Source organism: Rhineura floridana, chromosome 3, assembly GCF_030035675.1.
Source record: "Rhineura floridana isolate rRhiFlo1 chromosome 3, rRhiFlo1.hap2, whole genome shotgun sequence".
NCBI classification, from domain to species: domain Eukaryota; kingdom Metazoa; phylum Chordata; class Lepidosauria; order Squamata; family Rhineuridae; genus Rhineura; species Rhineura floridana.
In genome coordinates, this window is record NC_084482.1 from 206,618,122 (window position 1) to 206,637,381 (window position 19,260).

At 44.0% G+C, this 19,260-nt stretch overlaps 1 protein-coding gene across 1 annotated transcript in view; it reads left to right on the forward strand.

Moving 5' to 3' along the window:
* Positions 1 to 19,260, forward strand: part of LOC133381288 (zinc finger protein 585A-like) — a 91,405-nt gene that overhangs the window by 35,005 nt on the left and 37,140 nt on the right. Inside the window, exons 2-4 of the mRNA XM_061620210.1 lie at positions 10,434 to 10,507; positions 14,510 to 14,636; positions 15,438 to 15,518. Coding sequence (XP_061476194.1) covers positions 10,434 to 10,507; positions 14,510 to 14,636; positions 15,438 to 15,518 — 282 coding nt within the window. The remainder of the gene's footprint in view (positions 1 to 10,433; positions 10,508 to 14,509; positions 14,637 to 15,437; positions 15,519 to 19,260) is intronic.

The following is a 19,260-nucleotide window of genomic DNA, read 5'->3' on the forward strand; positions in this document are numbered from 1 at the left end:
TGAGAGGTACAGCATGTGCACCAGCTAAGCTCGCACTGTGAGCCTCATGCTATTCAACTATAAGGGAGGGGCCATGAGACTATATTAGGACTCTCCCACATTCAGGAGAGGAGAGAGCAGAAACAACACACAATTCATTGGGACAGCAGACCATCGACCACTGAACATCAATAGTACAGACTATGGAGGCAGAGGGAGGGCTACTGAACTGGCTCCCAAAAGGCCCCTTTCCCTGCCATAGTTGAGCCTGGTAACGTATGATCTGTAATGTAGAATTATAATCTGTTAGCTGAATAAAAGCAACTAATTAGCACAGCTGATGCCAGTCATTTTATTTCTTACTTGGCATAATTTTGAAAGAACCATAGCGCCCCCCCCCCGAAATTGTGAGTCTTTTTTTAAAAACAACAACAACAAAGGTATCCCATGGAAATTGTGAGCATTTTTTTTAAAAAAAAAATCACTGATTTTCATTTAGTAGGAATGCTAAGGTGACAGTAAGTTACTCTGAATTGCCATTTTATTATTAGCACTATTACTATGAAGTATAAATAAAAAGTGAAAATGTGAAAGTGAGTCCCACGTTGCAGGTTGGGAGTTTGTGGGTCTTGGGCCTAGACTGGTTGGTCAAATATAGTATCTATACTAGTCAGTGTAGATGAGAAGTTCTTCAGGGGGTCCATGAACTGGGCACGCAAAACAAATTTTACCTGTTACTTTGAAAGAGATTGTGGGGGGGAAAAAGGGAGAACATAGCTTTCATTAGATTCTCAAAGGAGTCCGGGTCCCCAAAAAAGGTTAAGAACCACTGATGTAGATGAACAGGGCTGCTGAGAGCTGACACTGGGCCTGGGGGCAAGATGCATGATTGCCCCCCCCCTTCTTAAATCTTCCTGCAAACCAAATGTTACTACTTACTTTAAACAGGGTTTTAAGTGACTTAGGTTTAACTTAGAGTAAGAGAGATTGAAAATAAATTAAAAACATTTATCAGAACGGGATAGTTAATATGTTTATTAAAAATAACACTGTTTGAAATAATCCTTGAAAAATGCATAATTGTTGGTTTGCAAAAAAGATATATATATATTCAATGGTTCCAGTCTGTGGGCCATTTAGTTTTCCATATTTGTCGACAAATTTTTGTCAAAATTTGGACAGAGTCAGTCTCAGTAGCTTGCAGCAACTCTGTTGGTATGCCATCTGTTCCTGGTGATTTGTTTCTTCCAAGAATTTTAGAGCAGCTTTCACCTCGCATTCCTCCGTGAACTCAGAGGTTCCTCCAAACTCTGAGGAAGGCAATGGTAAACCACCTCTGAATACCTCTTACCATGAAAACCCTATGAACAGAGTATCCTTATTTTATTTAACATTTATATACTGCTTGATTGTAAAAAAAACCTCTGAGCAGTTTACAAGAAACATTAAAATTATCAATAAAAACAGTTAAAAAGCAAGTAACTGAAATATTTTAAAAATGATTAAAACAGCAGTAAATTAAAGAGATTAAACACATCAACATCTACATGTCTGGATAGGCTTGCCTAAACAGAAATGTTTTAAGTAGGCCCCAAAAAGAATACCGCAAAGGTGCCTGCCTGATGGATATAGGCAGGGAGTTCCAAAGTGTAGGTACTGCTTATGCTCCTCATGTTGACAGCCCAGGGGCCCCCCAAATGACCACCCAGAGAACAGCAGGTGATGGTGCAGCAGCAAATAGGCCCAAGGTGTGAGCATGACCTGCTTCAGACATTCCGGGGCCCTTGGGCATCAGTTTGCCCTGGGCCCCAGTGCGCGCACGTGCGCGTGTTCCTACCTGTCTCTCGCAGGGAGGGAGCTGCTTCTGCCTGCCTGTTCACTGGCTCCATCTCTCCTGTCGCTTGTGGCTGCATGGCTGCTATGCGCACACATCGCTGCTATAAATCAAGATGGTGCCGTAGGCTTCAGCCCCTTAGGGAAACCTCAGCTGCCATCTTGGTTAATGGCAGTCCTGCCCGTGCAGCTTCAAAAGATGAGAGACAGGAGGACGGAAGAAGCTCCCTCTCTGTGATCTGCGGCAGCTATTCTGCTGCGGATCATGGAAAAGGAGTGCTGCTCCTCCCCCATCCTATTGAGAGGCCCCTGAGGGGCCTCTGTGGCTCCAGGGGCCCTTGACCAGGGCCCAACCTGGCCGCCCTTTGGGACTGGCCCTGTCAGCACCTGGGTTGGCATGGGCATGCCAGCGTCCATCAGGGCTGATGTTGGCCATTTCAGCCTCCCTTTTTATTTTTTTAAAACATTTGTATAGGGTGGTGACTGGCCAGGCATGCACATGGTTACAGATGCGCACTTTGCTTTTACCTTTTTAAAAAATATTGTCCTTTTCCACAACAAACGTTGCTTATTCTCAAGTAATTGTGCTTAGCATCATCTGGGCAGCCATCTAGCTCTGTAGGGTCCCCACTGACCTGCAAAGCTTCTCTAGAATTTCAGACTGGGAGTCTCTTCCCAGCCCTAGCTGGAGACGCCGGGATTGAACCTAGGATTTTCTGCACGCAAAGCAAATGCTGCACCAAGGAACTAGGGCCCTTTCCTAGTCATTGCTGCAGGCAGGATAGCGCTGCAATGTAGATGAGTATTAAAAATGCAAAACCCGGTGGCCACAAGATGGGAGTGAATTCTGTCATTTAACTACTAGGCGCTATGAGAGGTTTTGGGGAAAGGGGCGGGGAATTAAGGAGTACAGAGGAAAGGTTGGTGAGGCAGGGGGAGAGACAGCATCTGCCACTCGGTCCTCCAATGGTTAAATGGACAGAGCTCCGCTTCCTAGAGAGGCAGGGAGTTTAATAACTGGAGGGAGACAACGGTGAGTGAATCCTCCTTCCTAGCGGCCCGATAATTCGGTCTGGGGAGATTCCTTGGGAAGGAGATTTGGGAGCTACCCAGATTGTGCTTTTTTGGTTTTTGCGGGAAAGGAGGGAAGAGCCCCTCTTAGCACTCATCTCGGAAGCATAGGTAGGAGGCTGATCCACGAAATGGGGCTCACGGTTTCCACTGCACGATCCTGTATGAAGCCCCCCCTTGAAGAAAGCTCAGTGGAAAGGGCTCTAGCTCAGTGGCAGACCATCTACCTTGCATACAGAAAGATCCCGGGTTCAATCCGTTGTGACTCCAGGTCGGGCTGAGAAAAGCTGCCGCCTGGAAGCGTGGAGAGGTGCTGCCAGTCAGTGTAGACAGCACTGAGCTAGATGGGCCAAGGGTTTGACTGGGTAGGAGGCAGCTTCCAGTGTGTTTAAACATGGGGGTGGAATCCTGTGTTCGCTGTGTAACTTATGAAGGTTTTTGTTGTGGCTCAATAGCAGAGCATCAGCTTTGCATGCGAGAAGGTCCCAGGTTCAGTCCCTGGTGTCTCCAGGTAGGGATGAGAAAAGCTTCTGCCTGAAACCCTGGAGGGTAGCTGCTAGTCAGTGTAGACTAATGGTCTGACTCACGAAGAGGCAGTGGCCTCCAAACAACATTGCTTCCATGTCACCATCTTCCTGTCATCTCTGGGAGCTCAATCTAGTCTATGGGGGCGGGGTTGCCGGAGCTTGCATTGCAAGTGGCTATGGGCGGCCATAACCCCACTTTACCTCCTCTGTCAATTTGATGTGCTCTGCTCCCCATGTAAAGTTCTGCTACGTCCAGTGAAGGTGGGAGGAGAGAAGGCAAAACTGCCATTTCTGAGGGACCAGCTGGCATCCTAATAAAATACTGTTATGGCTATGGGGGGTTGAGATAAATGATTTCTATGAGTCCCCTTCCAGCCTCTGATTTGGAACCCTGCACCTGGAGGTGGTCTCTGCAGCTGAGAAACCAGCTCTGCTGGTCAGGTGAGTTTCCGTTGGTCTAATAGAGTGGCCAGGTGGGCTAATGAGTCTGTTGAGTGCCCATTGGGGAATGGGCCAGGGAGATCCTAGTGTTATTGAAACTCTGCAGGAGTTTCCTAAAAGATGCCACAGTCTCCGCTGACCTTTCCAAGGAAACCAAACCTGGACAAGCGCAGGGACCTCTGGAGATTTATTTGTTTATTTATTAAATTTATTAGTTGCCAGCTGGCTGTCCAGCCACTCTGGGCGACGCACAACATAAAAACATACAATTCACATTAGAGCCTTAAAATTCACCGCTCCAGGGGTGCGCAACAATACTCTTTTTTTGGGAGGGGGGCAAATCTGGCTTGTATAAAACCTGAGTGGTGCCTATAATCACACTCTTATGGGTAGAGAAGCTGTGATTTAGGAGATCTCATTTTAGAGGTGTGGCCTACATTCAGGGGCGGCTTATATTCAGGCTGATGCAGTATTAGATGTTGTGCTTACGTGTTTCTGTTCTGGAGATAGGAGGTGGGATGCGGGCCACAGCAATGGTTTTCTGTTGGCTAGGAGTTTAAAAGAGTGGATTGGCTGATTTGAGAAGATTGATAGAAACAATGCAGTGGCCAGATTATTGGTTGAGGCTGCATTTAGATCTCATATAACACCCCCCACTCCTGGTTTTAAAACAGCTACTTTAGTTGCCCGTTTGTTTCCAGGCTTAATTTAGGGTGCTCACATTAGTGTTTAAAGCCCTAAATCAGTAGTCCTCAAGTGTTTCAGATCCAGGACCCACCTTCAACTCAAATCTGCATTTGGGGTCATAGTGCTGTTATTGTGACTCTCCTTAGATTGGGCCCTCTTGGTAGTTCGGCCACCCTTGGAAGTTTGGGGGGAGTGGTGGCCCAGGAGAAGATATTTTCAGTGGCAGCCCCAAAGCTTCTGGCATCTTCATTATACAGTTTTTGTAGTATGCTGAAGACTCACCTCTTTACCCTCGCGTTTGACACTCCATCCATCCATCCATCCATCCATCCATCCATCCATCCATCCATCCATCCATCCATCCTTGTTGTGACCTGCCCTGGAACCTTGTCGTAAAGGGCAGGGAAAAAATCTAAAGATGACGATGGACAATGATGTCTCCACTCTCTTAAACTGAAAATGGAAGCATTATGAAAGACAGAGGGGACCTAGAATTTTAATGGAGTCAGTGTACCACTTGTCCTAACTGAAAAACCTCCAGTGGTTCAGTAGGCCTACCCTGAGGATGACTAACCTCAGGTACAGCCCAATGTCAGTTTTTGCCAGCTGATTCATTTATTCATTTCATTTATTCGACTTATTAGTCACTTATCTGGCTGAATTGTCAGCCCCAAGTGAACTATTACAAGAGGAGAGTTTATTGGAGCATGTGCAGAGTGTCTGTTTTCCAGAGGGGCACAGTGATTAGAGTAAATCAGTGGGGTGGGGGGAGGGAGGACAGTGTGCTCTGCTCTTCGCTGAGGTAGTGAAGGGGGTCTAGTAAACTCTAAATTACTATTCCGGTGCTGCAGGGAAGGAAAGAATGGCTACAAAATCAGAGTAGGGTGGGAAGATCCATTTCCAGCTCTGGAGGGATTAGCTAGGATTCAGGTTGCTGAACCAGGTTCTTTCTCTTTGTTCTGTCATTCAGAGAGGGCCATTTGACAGCTATTTGAGCCTACTTAACCATGGAACTTGCACATTCAGAAACAGCCTATCTCTAGTATAAAGCTTTAAAGAGCTAGAAAAGACTCAGAGGAAGGCAACCAAAATGACCAAGGGCTGGAGCTGCTCCCAACATATAGGACTTTTTAGTATAGAGAAAAGGCGAGAAAGAGGAGACATGATAGGCATGTTTAAACTGGTGCATGGGGCAGAGACAGTGGATAGAGAAAAGCTTTACTCCCTCTCTGACAATATTTGAACCAGGGAAAATCCAATGAAGTTGGAAGATTCAGGACAGACACAAAGAAGAACTTCTTCATCAGAGTAAGGAAAACTGTGGGAGTGGTTAGTAAACTATATACATAGATAGAGATATATAAATGACAAATGGTCTGTGGGGGCACAAAACTTCTGCACAACATAGGAAACGGACCTTTAGTGTGGCGGCACCTACCCTGTGGAATTCCCTCCCTTTGAATATTAGACAGGCGCCATCTCTGTTATCTTTTTGGCACCTTTTGAAGACTTTACTCTTTCAACAAGCCTTTTAAGTTCAGACCTTATCCCAGTCTGCCTCTGTGCTGGAATTGCTTTTTAATATGTTTTTAAATTTATTTTTTTTAAAACCAATATGTTTTTAACTTTTTAAAAAAAAGATGACTTGAAAGCTTTTAAAAAATGTTTCTAAAGATGTTTTGTTTTAATGTATTTTAAAGTCTGTTTTTATGATGTTTTTAGTGCTTTTGTGTGCCGCCCTGGACTCCTGCTGGGAGGAAGGGTGGGATATAAATCAAATAATAAATAAATAAAACAAAACCTTTTGGCATTGCAGTGGGGTTCCTATGAAAGGAGTCTCACTATATATTTTTAAAAAGTAAAAAAATACACATTTTAAAATGGGAAAAATCCCCCCCAAAAAAATGTTTGTCATCATGTAATCACACTGAGGGACTCATAGAAGCAGTCACTAATTTTTTGTTCTAAAAAAATTAAAGTGGAAAGTTTTATTTTAAAAACGTTAAGAATTTTAAATTAAATTAATAATTTTGATAGTTTTTAATTAAATCACAAATTTGGGGAGGTCTTCCCCCAAAAAACTCTTGGGGAGGCCAACTGTGGATTGTGGGTTAGCCTCCTGTGCCTTAGGGCAGCCCTTCCCAACTTTTGAGTCCTCAGATGTTGCCGGACTACAATCCCCATCATTCCTGACATTGGCCGTTCTGGCTGGGGCTGATGGGGGTTGTAGTCCAATGACTTCTAGGGACCCAAAGGTTGGGAAAGGCTGCCTTAGAGTTTGGGCAGTATGATCAACAATATGCCTATCCACCAGGTGCACCTTGCTTGCCATTTCAATTGCTTTGACCAGTCTGATAAGCATTCAACAGGCAGGGCTAAAACACTAGCTCAGCAGGCAGCAGCCCCACAGATTGAGCCAGCACTGCGTTTGACTGATCTCAGTGATCAATGACAGCAGCTCTGCTGAGTGTTAAGTGTTCATTGTCTTCTTTGTTTCTGGCCAAAGGAAAGAGGCTTTTCCTGATCTGAGGGAGGGGGAGTGAACAGCACAATCATTGTCCCAGTAGCAATACTGGGGTTTATTATTTTTAGTATTTAAGGGTGCTGAGAGTTGTTAGGAGACCCCTGTTTGCCAGAGTTCAACAAGAAGAGGGATGTGAAATTGCTGATCTGCTAACTAAAATATGTAACTTGTCCCTCGGGTCCTCCTCCGTGCCTGAGGACCGGAAAGTGACAAATGTAACACCAATATTCAAAAAGGGATCCAGAGGGGATCCCGGAAATTACAGGCCAGTTAGCTTAACCTCTGTCCCTGGAAAACTGGTAGAAAGTATTATTAAAGCTAGATTAACTAAGCATATAGAAGAACAAGCCTTGCTGAAGCAGAGCCAGCATGGCTTCTGCAAGGGAAAGTCCTGTCTCAGTAACCTATTAGAATTCTTTGAGAGTGTCAACAAGCATATAGATAGAGGTGATCCAGTGGACATAGTGTACTTAGACTTTCAAAAAGCTTTCGACAAGGTACCTCACCAAAGACTTCTGAGGAAGCTTAGCAGTCATGGAATAAGAGGAGAGGTCCTCTTGTGGATAAGGAATTGGTTAAGAAGCAGAAAGCAGAGAGTAGGAATAAACGGACAGTTCTCCCAATGGAGGGCTGTAGAAAGTGGAGTCCCTCAAGGATCGGTATTGGGACCTGTACTTTTCAACTTGTTCATTAATGACCTAGAATTAGGAATGAGCAGTGAAGTAGCCAAGTTTGCTGACGACACTAAATTGTTCAGGGTTGTTAAAACAAAAAGGGATTGCGAAGAGCTCCAAAAAGACCTCTCCAAACTGAGTGAATGGGCGGAAAAATGGCAAATGCAATTCAATATAAACAAGTGTAAAATTATGCATATTGGAGCAAAAAATCTGAATTTCACATATACGCTCATGGGGTCTGAACTGGCGGTGACTGACCAGGAGAGAGACCTCGGGGTTGTAGTGGACAGCACGATGAAAATGTGGACCCAGTGTGCAGCAGCTGTGAAAAAGGCAAATTCCATGCTAGCGATAATTAGGAAAGGTATTGAAAATAAAACAGCCGATATCATAATGCCGTTGTATAAATCTATGGTGCGGCCGCATTTGGAATACTGTGTACAGTTCTGGTCGCCTCATCTCAAAAAGGATATTCTAGAGTTGGAAAAGGTTCAGAAGAGGGCAACCAGAATGATCAAGGGGATGGAGCGACTCCCTTACGAGGAAAGGTTGCAGCATTTGGGGCTTTTTAGTTTAGAGAAAAGGCGGGTCAGAGGAGACATGATAGAAGTGTATAAAATTATGCATGGCATTGAGAAAGTGGATAGAGAAAAGTTCTTCTCTCTCATAATACTAGAACTCGTGGACATTCAAAGAAGCTGAATGTTGGAAGATTCAGGACAGACAAAAGGAAGTACTTCTTTACTCAGCGCATAGTTAAACTATGGAATTTGCTCCCACAAGATGCAGTAATGGCCACCAGCTTGGACGGCTTTAAAAGAAGATTAGACAAATTCATGGAGGACAGGGCTATCAATGGCTACTAGCCGTGATGGCTGTGCTCTGCCACCCTAGTCAGAGGCAGCATGCTTCTGAAAACCAGTTGCCGGAAGCCTCAGGAGGGGAGAGTGTTCTTGCACTTGGCTCCTGCTTGTGGGCTTCCCCCAGGCACCTGGTTGGCCACTGTGAGAACAGGATGCTGGACTCGATGGGCCACTGGCCTGATCCAGCAGGCTCTTCTTATGTTCTTATGTTCTTATTGATTGTTAAACCATTCAGAATTGTAGTTCTGTGAGAGGATTGGGGTCTCCTAGCAACTCTGGACAGCCTTAACAAACTACAACTCCAGGATTCTTTGGGAGAAGCCACAACTATCAAAGTGGAATAATAGTGCTTTAAATGTATGCTCTGGATGTGGCTGAGATGTGCTTATGCCCAGCTTAGGCCAGTTCACTAGCTACGTCCATTGAAGGCAGGTTCCAAGGGGTGGCCAGTTGGGGCACTGGCCTGAGGGCCCCTGAGGCTACAGGAGCCCCTGAGGGGCCCCTCTACTCCCCTTCCGCGATTCACAGCAGGATTGTTGCCGCGGATTGCAGGGCGAGAGCTTCGAGGCTCCGCCATTCCCTTCCTTAATTTACCTTGTTCTGCAGTTGCGCACACAGCGGTGCCCTTAAGAAAGATGGCAGCTGAGGTTTTCCTAAGAGGTTGAAGCCTCTGCCGCCATCTTGGCTGATGGCACATATGCATGCTGCACACTTGCATCCCTGCCGTGAACCAAGATGGTCACAGAGGCTTCAGCTCCTTAGGAAAACCTCAGCCGCCATCTTTCTTAAGGTACCGCTGCGTGCGCAAGCAGAACAAGGTAAGTTAAGGAAGGGGATGGCGGAGCCCCAAAGCTCTCGCCGTGCACAAGTCGCGGAAGGGGAAGGCTGGGGCCTGGAGCAGGCTTTTGTCCAAGGGCCCCAGCATGTTTGAGGCCGGCCCTGATTGAAGGCCTGGGATATCATGAATATCTGTTGTCCATGCTATAGGGATACCACGTCTGAGAATGGCCCGGAAGCTACAGTTAGTGCAGAATGTGGCTACTAGGTTGATAAGTGGGGCAGCCCCATGTAACAATGGGTCACCGGTCCTGAGAGTGCTGCACAGGCTACCATTGAGCTCATAGGCCAAGTTCAAGGTGCTAGTACTAGCGTACAAAGCCCTAAAGAGTTTGCAGCAGAGCTTGGAAAAGTTACTTTTTTTGAACTACAACTCCCATCATCCCCAGTCAGCATGGCCACTGGATTGGGCTGATGGGAGTTGTAGTTCAAAAAAGTAACTTTTCCAAGCTCTGAAGGTGTATTCCAGGAGGTGCAAATTTTCTCGCCCTTGCATGGCAAGAATTTCTTCTCCTGTCCAACTTTGAGAGCTGCTGGGGCCCCACTGGTTTGCCCCCGTACAGCTGCCCTAAAGGTAACGTCTTTGGGATGGGAAGCTGCCATGCCATCAGACCATGAGCATATCTAGCTCGGTATTGTCCATATTAAGTATGGGGAATCTCCGGCCTGCAGGCCAAATTCAGCCTGGCATAGGTCTCTGTTTGGCTCATGATGCCATTTTCCTCAAACCATGGCCACCTGCCCCACACCTGGCGGTATTACAGGCATCAGGTGTGGTCCCGGTAGAAACGGAGCCGATCCCTGCAAAACATGTCCCTTGAAGTCACTGTCCATTGGCTGGTAGGTGGAGATTTCAAACCTACTGATCAGCAGTGTTTCAGAGTGCCACAAGAGATGCTTTGCAAGCTCTGCATGGGTACTTTGAAGTCCTGACAATCATCACCTGGCATCAGGCTCAAATGTATCCCTCTGTCCTTCCATGTCTCCCTCACAGGCGGCAGAAATTCGCCAGTGACACATTCTGGATGCTGTCCTTTTGGGGGTGAAGCGAAAATGCAGCCAGTTCAGGTAAGAGTGAATTAAGGACACCCTGCATGCTTTAATTATTCAATTAATTAATTATATAACCCCTTCTGTTGATTCTGTTCAGAATGGCATTTGTTGTTGTTGTTGTTGTTGTTATGTGCCTTCAAGTCGATTACAACTTATGGAGACCCTATGAACCAGCAACTTGCAATAGCATCTGTTATAAACCACCCTGTTCAGATCTTGTAACTTCTGGTCTGTGGCTTCCTTTGTGGAATCAATCCATCTCTTGTTTGGCCTTCCTCTTTTTCTACTCCCTTCTGTTTTCCCCAGCATTATTGTCTTTTCTAGTGAATCATGTTTTCTCGTTATGTTTCCAAAGCATGATAACCTCAGTTTCATCATTTTAGCTTCTAGTGAGAGTTCTGGATTAATTTGTTCTAACACCCAATTATTTGTCTTTTTCACAGTCCATGGTGTGAGCAAAGCTCTCCTCCAACACCATATTTCAAATGAGTTGATTTTTCTCTTACCCACTTTTTTCACTGTCCAACTTTCACATCCATACATAGAGATCAGGAATATCATGGTCTGAATGATCCTGACTTTAGTGTTCAGTGATACATCTTTGCATTTGAGGACCTTTTCTGGTTTTCTCATAGCTGCCCTCCCCAGTCCTAGCCTTCTTCTGATTCTTGACTATTGATTCCATTTTGGTTAATGACTGTGCCAAGGTACTGATAATCCTTGACAAGTTCAATGTCCTCGTTGTCAACGTTAAAGTTACATAAATCTTCTGTTGTCTTTAGTCTTCTTGACTTTTAGCTGTAGTCCTGCTTTTGTGCTTTCCTCTTTAACTTTCATCAGCATTCGTTTCAAATCATTACTGATTTCTGCTGATAGTATGGTATTGTCTGCATATGTTAAATTATTGATATTTCTCCCTTCAATTTTCACACCTCCTTCATCTTGGTCCAATCCCGCTTTCTGTATGATATGTTCTGCATACAGATTAAACAAATAGGATGATAAAATACATCCCTGTCTTACACCCTTTCCGATTGGGAACCAATCGGTTTCTCCATATTCTGTCCTTACAGTAGCCTCTTATCCAGAGTATAGGTTGCACATCAGGACAATCTGATGCTGTGGCACCCCCATTTCTTTTAAAGCATTCCAGTTTTTCATGATCTACACAATCAAAGGCTTTGCTGTAACCTATAAAGCACAGGGTGATTTTATTTTGTAATTCCTGGCTCTGTTCCATTATCCAATGTATGCTTGCAATGTGATCTGTGGTACCTCTTCCCTTTCTAAATCCAGCTTGGATGTCTGACATTTCTCGCTCTGTAAGAGCTTTTGTTGTAGAATCTTGAGCATTACTTTACTTGAATGGGATATTAAGGCAATAGTTCGATAATTACTGCATTCCCTCAGATCCCCTTCCAGTTCTTCATCATTCGGTTCCTCCGTGAATGAATCTGTCATCCTGGCATCTCAATGTTCAATGTATTGCTTCCATCTTCCTTTGATTTTATCTCAATCAGTCAGTGTGTTTCCCTGTTGATTATTCGACATCCCTACTCTTGGTTTAAATTTCCCTTTGATTTCTCTAATCTTTTGGAATAGGACTCTTGTTCTACCCTTTTTGTTGTCCTGTTTCTATACAATAACTATTGTAATAGTTCTCTTTGTCCCTAAGTACTAGTCGCTGTATAGTTGCATTTACCTTTTGCTTTCCTTCTGTCTTTAACCATTTAAAGAATTTCTTCAGTCATCCATTGAGGTCTTTCTCACTTTTTAACTTATCGTTATTATCGTTTTGCATTATTATCGGTATTATCGTTTTGCATTCTTCCCTGATAATGTCTTTGACTTCAATCCATAGTTCTTCTGGTTCTCTTATCAGCTAGGTTAAAAACCTCAAATCTGTTCCTTATTTGATATTTAAATTCTTCTGGGATGTTATTTAAATTGTATTTTGGCACTATGATTGCTTTGTTCTTCTTTAGCTTTACTCTGATTTTCAATATTACCAGTTCATGATCTGTACCGCAGTCTGCTCCTGGTCTTGTTTTTGCAGAAATTATGGAACTTCTCCATCTTCTGCTTCCAATTATATAACTGATTGGATTTCTATATTGACCATATGGTGATGTCCATGTGTACAGTCATCTTTCCGGTTGCTTGAAAAATGTGTTTGCAAAAAACAAATTCACAGAACTCAATAAGTCTCTCTCCTGCTTCATTTCTATCTCCTAAGCCCCATTTCCCAAAAATTCCTAGTTCTTCTCTGTTCCCTACTTTTGCATTCCAGTCCCCCATGATGATCAGAGCATCCTGTTTTGGTGTGTGATCAATTCCTTCCTGTACTTCTGCGTAAAATCTCTCCATTTCCTCTTCTTCTGTGTTTGCCATTGGAGCATAGACTTGGATGATGCTTATGTTGATAGGTTTCCCGTTTAATCTCATTGATATCATTTGCTCAGACCTTGCATTATAGCTCCTAATTGTTTTTCTGCATCACTTCTCACTATTAGAGCAACCTCATCTCTTCTTAATTTATCATTTATTTCATTTATTTATTTTATTTCATTAAACTTATAGACCGCCCCATAGCCGAAGCTCTCTGGGCGGTTCACAAGACAAGAAACATCAAAAATACAATAAACGTGTAGCAATATAAAAACACATTAAAAGTTTAAAATGTTAAAAAATTAAAACAATATCAGCGCATACTAAACATGTTGAAAAGCCTGGGTGAAGAGAAGAGTTTTAACCTGGCGCTGGAAAGATATGCATTTCCTGCATAAAGTATTTTGTAGTTACCTGATTGAAAGTGTCCCATTCCTGTCCATTTTAATTCGCTCACGTCAAGTATTGTAATGTTGATACGTTCCATTTCTTTCTTGACAATTTCTAACTTTCCCTGGTTCATGCTTCTCACATTCCATGTTCCTATTGTGTGTGGCATACAACTCCAGACTCTCCTTTCGCATCTGTGCGCATCAGCCTCTGGGCTTCCTTTTGGCTTTGACCCAGCTGCGTCATTAGTCACAGCACTACTCGGACTTGTCTGTTGTTCTTCCCCAGTAGCTTGGTGAGTGCCGTCTGACCTGGGAGTCTCATCTTCCAGCACTATCTCATGTTGCATTTTGGATACTCTGTTCATAGGGTTTTCACGGTAAGAGGTATTCAGAGGTGGCTTACCATTGCTTTCCTCTGAGTCTGGATGCATCTTAGTCTGGTGTCTCAGCTTTGACTTTGGGTGCCCCTGCTAGGAGTCTAGCCTCTTAGTCTAGAGTCCTGATGGCATTGCTCTCAGCTCCTTCAGCACTCTCAAACCCCCTCAGCATGTTAAGGTGTGCATCCTAGAGAGGGGTCCCAGGTTTACGTGTGTGGATCAATCCAAACAGAGATGGTAAAAGAAAAGAAAGCAGCTTTATCAGAAAAAGTGAAAAAATCCACAACACAATAAATGATCTTTTGCACTTATGTACAGAACTCTTCCACTGGGTTGATGTTAAGCGAGCAGCAGAGGGCTAGGGGTGTTAATAGCCCTGATAGAGGGCCTGGTGGATGCCCCAGCCTCTAGCATATCAATCTAGTAAACTCTTGCAGGCAGGTTCAATGAACCTGCGCTCTGACACAAAAGATCTAACACAGGAAGCAAGGGCGCTGTTCTGAGACACACTGGGACAAAAAGTGGCTCTGGCCACTCCCCCTTTCGAAGGCAGAAAAGGCCAAGGTTACCTAAATTTGTTTCAGGCAGAAAGTAAACCTCGTGGGATCCTTATGAGGCAGAGAGAGAAGGTAAAGGAATGTGTCATTGGCCCTTTTAAAGCAGGAGTTGCCAGCTTGGAGCCTTTCCACGCACCCACAGGGTATTCCTCCTCTACCCTAGATGAAATTAATATTGAAAGAAGCTTTCCACTGTAGCCAATGGAACAGAGTACTGTATGGGGTGTTTGATTGTTGGGAGTGTGTGTGTGTGTGCGTGCATATGGTGGCCACGTGATGGGAACTGCATTATTTTTCTTTCAGGTTCCGGTGTCTTTTGAGGAGGTGGCTATATATTTCACCAAGGAGGAGTGGGCTCTGCTGGGTCCAGGTCAAAGGGTTCTCTACAGGGACGTTATGCTTGAGAATTACGGGGATATGACCTTTCTGGGTAAGGATCCCTTGACTGATAGTTATAGGTTCCCTTGACGGATAAAGAGAATGTAACTTATCAGTAGTGATGTCATCACGAAAGAAGTACATGGCCAGGCTCTCTGCCCTGACCATATTTGCTAGGACTTACTGTCTTGTTCAATTTCCTTCCATCCCGGCGAGGATTCCTTTCCAGAGAGGAAAGGAGCCCTATCTGTGACCCTGTGCCAGAGCTATCTGAGAGGGCACCAGATCAGGTGGCAAATGATGCTTCCTAGTTCTCATTTGGAGGAAGTGGAGTGACCTAAATCAGGCACATTCTTCCAGGCTCGGCCTTCCCTTTCCTGTGCAGAGATACGACTGTGAATGGAATATCACTGGTTTCTCTTCCACAACACCATTTCCCATAAAGGCATAAGAAAAGCTCATCTGGATCAGGCCAAAGTTCTCATCTAGTCCAGCCTTCTGTTCTCAGAGTGGCCTACCAGATGCCTCTGTGGGAAGCCCGCAAGCACAACCTGAACGCAACAGCACTACTCTCCCCACTTGTGATTCCCAGGAACTGGTATTCAGAGGCCTATACTGCCTTTGACAGTGGAGGGAGAACATAGCTATCATGGCTAGTAGCCTATCTGGTATTTCAATCAGAGCTCAGCAAACACCAGACACCAAATGGATGATTCCAGGCCCTGTTCACTTTTTAAAAATATATCTTGCTTGTTCTCCATTTGTCTTTGGGGATAAAGAACAGAGGCAGGCTATCTCGGAATCCTTGAAAATTTGGAGTAACAATGATGCTTCTTTTGCTTTTCTCTTGAAGAAGGACCTCTGTTTCCTCAACCTCGCCTCATCTCCTGGTTGAAAGAACAAGAAGAGGAGTTTGTCCAGGAGAAAGTGGCAGGTAGGTGCTCTCGATTTGCATTCGGCTTGTATTGTGCCTAATTCTGTGTGTAGATAAACTCGTTTCTACAGTCCTGTTTTCTCTAAATCAGTAGTTTCAACCTTTTCAGACCCGGGACCTGTCCTTAACCCAAAAATGCATTTGGGGACTCATTTTTAATTTTTTTCCTGTATATTTGCACAATGTTATTGCTGCTGTTGTGATCCATCTTAGATTAGACCACTGTTGTCCATGTACTGCTAACCTCCAGATTGGATTACGGTAATGCACTCTGGGACTGCACTTGAGTTTGGTCCAGAAGCTGCAGCTGGTGCAAAATGCGGCAGCACGACTGCTCACTGGAGCAGGGTATCACCAACATGTTATCCTGCTGCTGAAAGAATTGCACTGGCTACCCATTAGCTGCCAGGCTACGTTCAAGGTTCTGGTTTTGGTATAAAAAATCATATGCAGCTTGGGACCAGGATACCTGAAAGATTGTCTTACCTCTTATAAGCCAGTCAGTCACTGCGCTCTGCAGGTGAGGGCTGTGATGCCCCTGTTATATTTGTACAGTATTTATGCTAAGTGCGGGTTTTGTAGTGTAAATATGGCGAGTAGAGAGAATTGGGAGGGAGGAGTACATGTTTTGGAATGTTGAAGAATGCTGAGTTGTGATTGGCTGTCTGGGTGGTTGAAGGTATAAATGAGAAGATGACAGTTGGAGAGTTGTTGGTTGGTTGCTGGTTCTGGGTTTTGGAGGGGTGGATTTGTGTTTAGGCGGGTAGTGAGGCAGGTTTTAGGACTAAGATGTATAAAGAGAAAAACTATTATAAATAACCACATACATGTTGACTGAACTTAAAGTAATCTTGTTTATTCCTTGTGTTATTAAATAAATAGTTTTGGTTTAACGCCTGATCCTTGGCTGGGATATTACAGACCAGAAGGATGGGCAGAGCAAATACCAAAGCTGGGAACGGTATCAATGGTGGCAGCGGTGAAGGGATAATGTAACAGCAGCAGGTATCCAAAGCAACCCAGGGCTGTAATCTTTAAAGGCAGAAAGATACAGGGGGGTTGTGGCCTGTAAGTGCACCCAGACACTACGTAGCAATCTGTGGAGGAGACTAAGGCACAGTCTCAGGGTAGTATTGCATTACAGAGTGTCAGGTGGTGGTGCCTAGTAGTGGGATCATGAGAGACCTGTGCTGGGGCCAGTGTGAGAGATCCGTTACAAGACCAGACCCAGAGTAGGGGTCTGACAAGGGCCTCTTGCAGATACCATCTTATCAGGAGGTCCATTCCACACAACATAGGAAGTGGACCTTTAGTGTAGCGGCACTGACACTTGAATTTCCTCCCCTTAAATATTAAACAGGAATCATCTCTTTTATCTTTTTGGTACCTACTGAAGACCTTCCTCTTTAAACTAGCCTTTTAAGTAGAGACCTTATCCCAGTCTGTGTCCATGTTGGAATAGTTTTTTAATAAGTTTTTAAAGCTTTTTTAAAAAGATGTTTTTAAGATGTTTTGTTTTAATAAGTTTTTAAAGATGTTTTGTTTTAATATGTTTTAAAGTCTTTTGTTTTTAAGATATTTTAGAGTGCCTTTAGTGTTTTTGTTTGCTGTGTTGGATGTTGTATCTGGTGCAAGCAGATGCCCAGGATGCAGAACAGTATAGTGACAGGCTAGATGCCAGTTGAAGCAATGAGCCGGACAAGCAGTAAGTTTTAAGAGTCACTTTACTGACGATATATCACAAGGTCTCTCTGTACAAGCTCCTCGACCCCCACACTCACAAGTGTCTGCTGGCCCTCTATATAGATAAGGCCAGCTGCCCGAGCCTAGGTTGCTTAGCAACGTGTCCTTGAAGATGGCTCGAGCTCTGCCAACTTTCGCTTCTAAGTCACATAGCTCACTTGTGGAAATTTAACCTCTGCTTTCTCGGTTTAATAGCCAACAATCCCCCACCTTAAATTTCCACATTCAGCCAGTTACATTTCTCTTCCATTTACATGTGTTACATTTTACATGTCATTACATTTACATCATTTGGTTTTATACTTCTGATACATTTCCTTTTATTTCAGTTTTCATCACTTTCATTTGTAATACAGTTACTCTATTGTAATCTCAGCATCATTTTCATTATATTTCATTACTCTTCATGATTTCCATCATCCCACTTTTTCCAGTCATACCTACTTGATTTAGTTTTGAGAACTTGTCTTCACTTAGTGGTTTTGTCATAACGTCAGCCAGCATATCAGCAGTGTTACAATAAGTTAATTCCACAAACCCTTGTTTAATCATTTCTCTGACATGGTGATATTTGATGCTGATATGCTTGGTTCTCTTGGTGTGTGCTTCTGACTGAGCTAGCTTAATGCAGGTCTGATTGTCCTCATATATTTTGATTGGTTTGTCTATGCCTTTTCCAATTTCAAACAGTAGATGGTCAAACCAGGTAAGTTCGTTACAAACCAGAGACAACGCTATATATTCAGCTTCTGAACTTGATGTTGCCACTATAGTTTGCCTCTTGCTGCACCAATCAATCACTGAATCATATAATAGAATGACAACACCAGTAGTAGACTTGCGGCTACTGGGATCGCCAGCATGATCCGCATCTACATAGCAGCACATACTCCCGTGTTTACTGTTGGACAACACTAGACCTTTACTGCTAGTACCTTGCAAATACCTCAGGACTCGTTTTATTCCTTGCCAATCTGCCTCAGTAGGCTGTTCTACTTTTCGACTTAAGATGCTAACAGCATTACAAATGTCAGGTCTTGTTACCTTAACAAGATATTGCAACTGTCCTATGATGTGTCTGTACCTAGCAGTGTTTTCACAAGCTGTCTCTGTGTTTTCTTGTTGAAATGATGTTGTCATGGGAGTCCCTACTGCCTTACATTCAGACATCCCACAATCTGCTAGTATTTGTTTTATCTTTCCTTCCTGTTTTAACATGAAACTCCCGTCTGAACCCCGTATGACCTCTGTACCTAAATAATGACTTACAGGTCCCAAACTTTTCGTTACCACATGTTTTAGACTATTATGGAACTCTCTTTCGTCTTCCTCCTCATGGGACAAGTACAGGATGTCATCCACATAAACTAGGCAGTATGTGAGCCCCCCCTTTCTTTCTTTCACATACACACAGGGGTCTGCCACACAACGCTTGAAATTCATTGACTGCAGAACATCATCTAGTTTTTCGTTCCAACAGTGCGCACTCTGGCGCAGACCATACAGGGATTTCTGTAACTTGCAAACTAGACCTGGCTGTGTTTCACATCCGGGAGGCTGTTCCATATAGATTTCTTCTTTCAACTCCCCATGTAAAAACGCCGTGCCAATGTCATAGTGGCTTACATGCATGTTTTCTATGGCAGCTATTTTTAGCAAAACCCTGATTGACTCATGTTTCACCACGGGAGCGAAAACTGCATCGTAGTCCGTCCCGAATTGCTGTGTAAAGCCCTTAGCTACTAGGCGTGCCCTATACCTTTGTATCTGTCCTGTACTCGACCGCTTACGTTTAAATATCCACTTACACCCTATAGCTTTCTTCCCTGGGGGCAGAGGTACTAGCGTCCATGTGCCATTATTTCGCATTGCTTCCAGCTCCTCTTTCATCGCTGCATGCCATTCATTCTGTTCGGCTATGGGTAATTGTTTTATATCCCCGAGGCTTGAGGGTTCTTTTTCCTGCTCTGTTTTATAAGCCACGACATCAGCATCAATC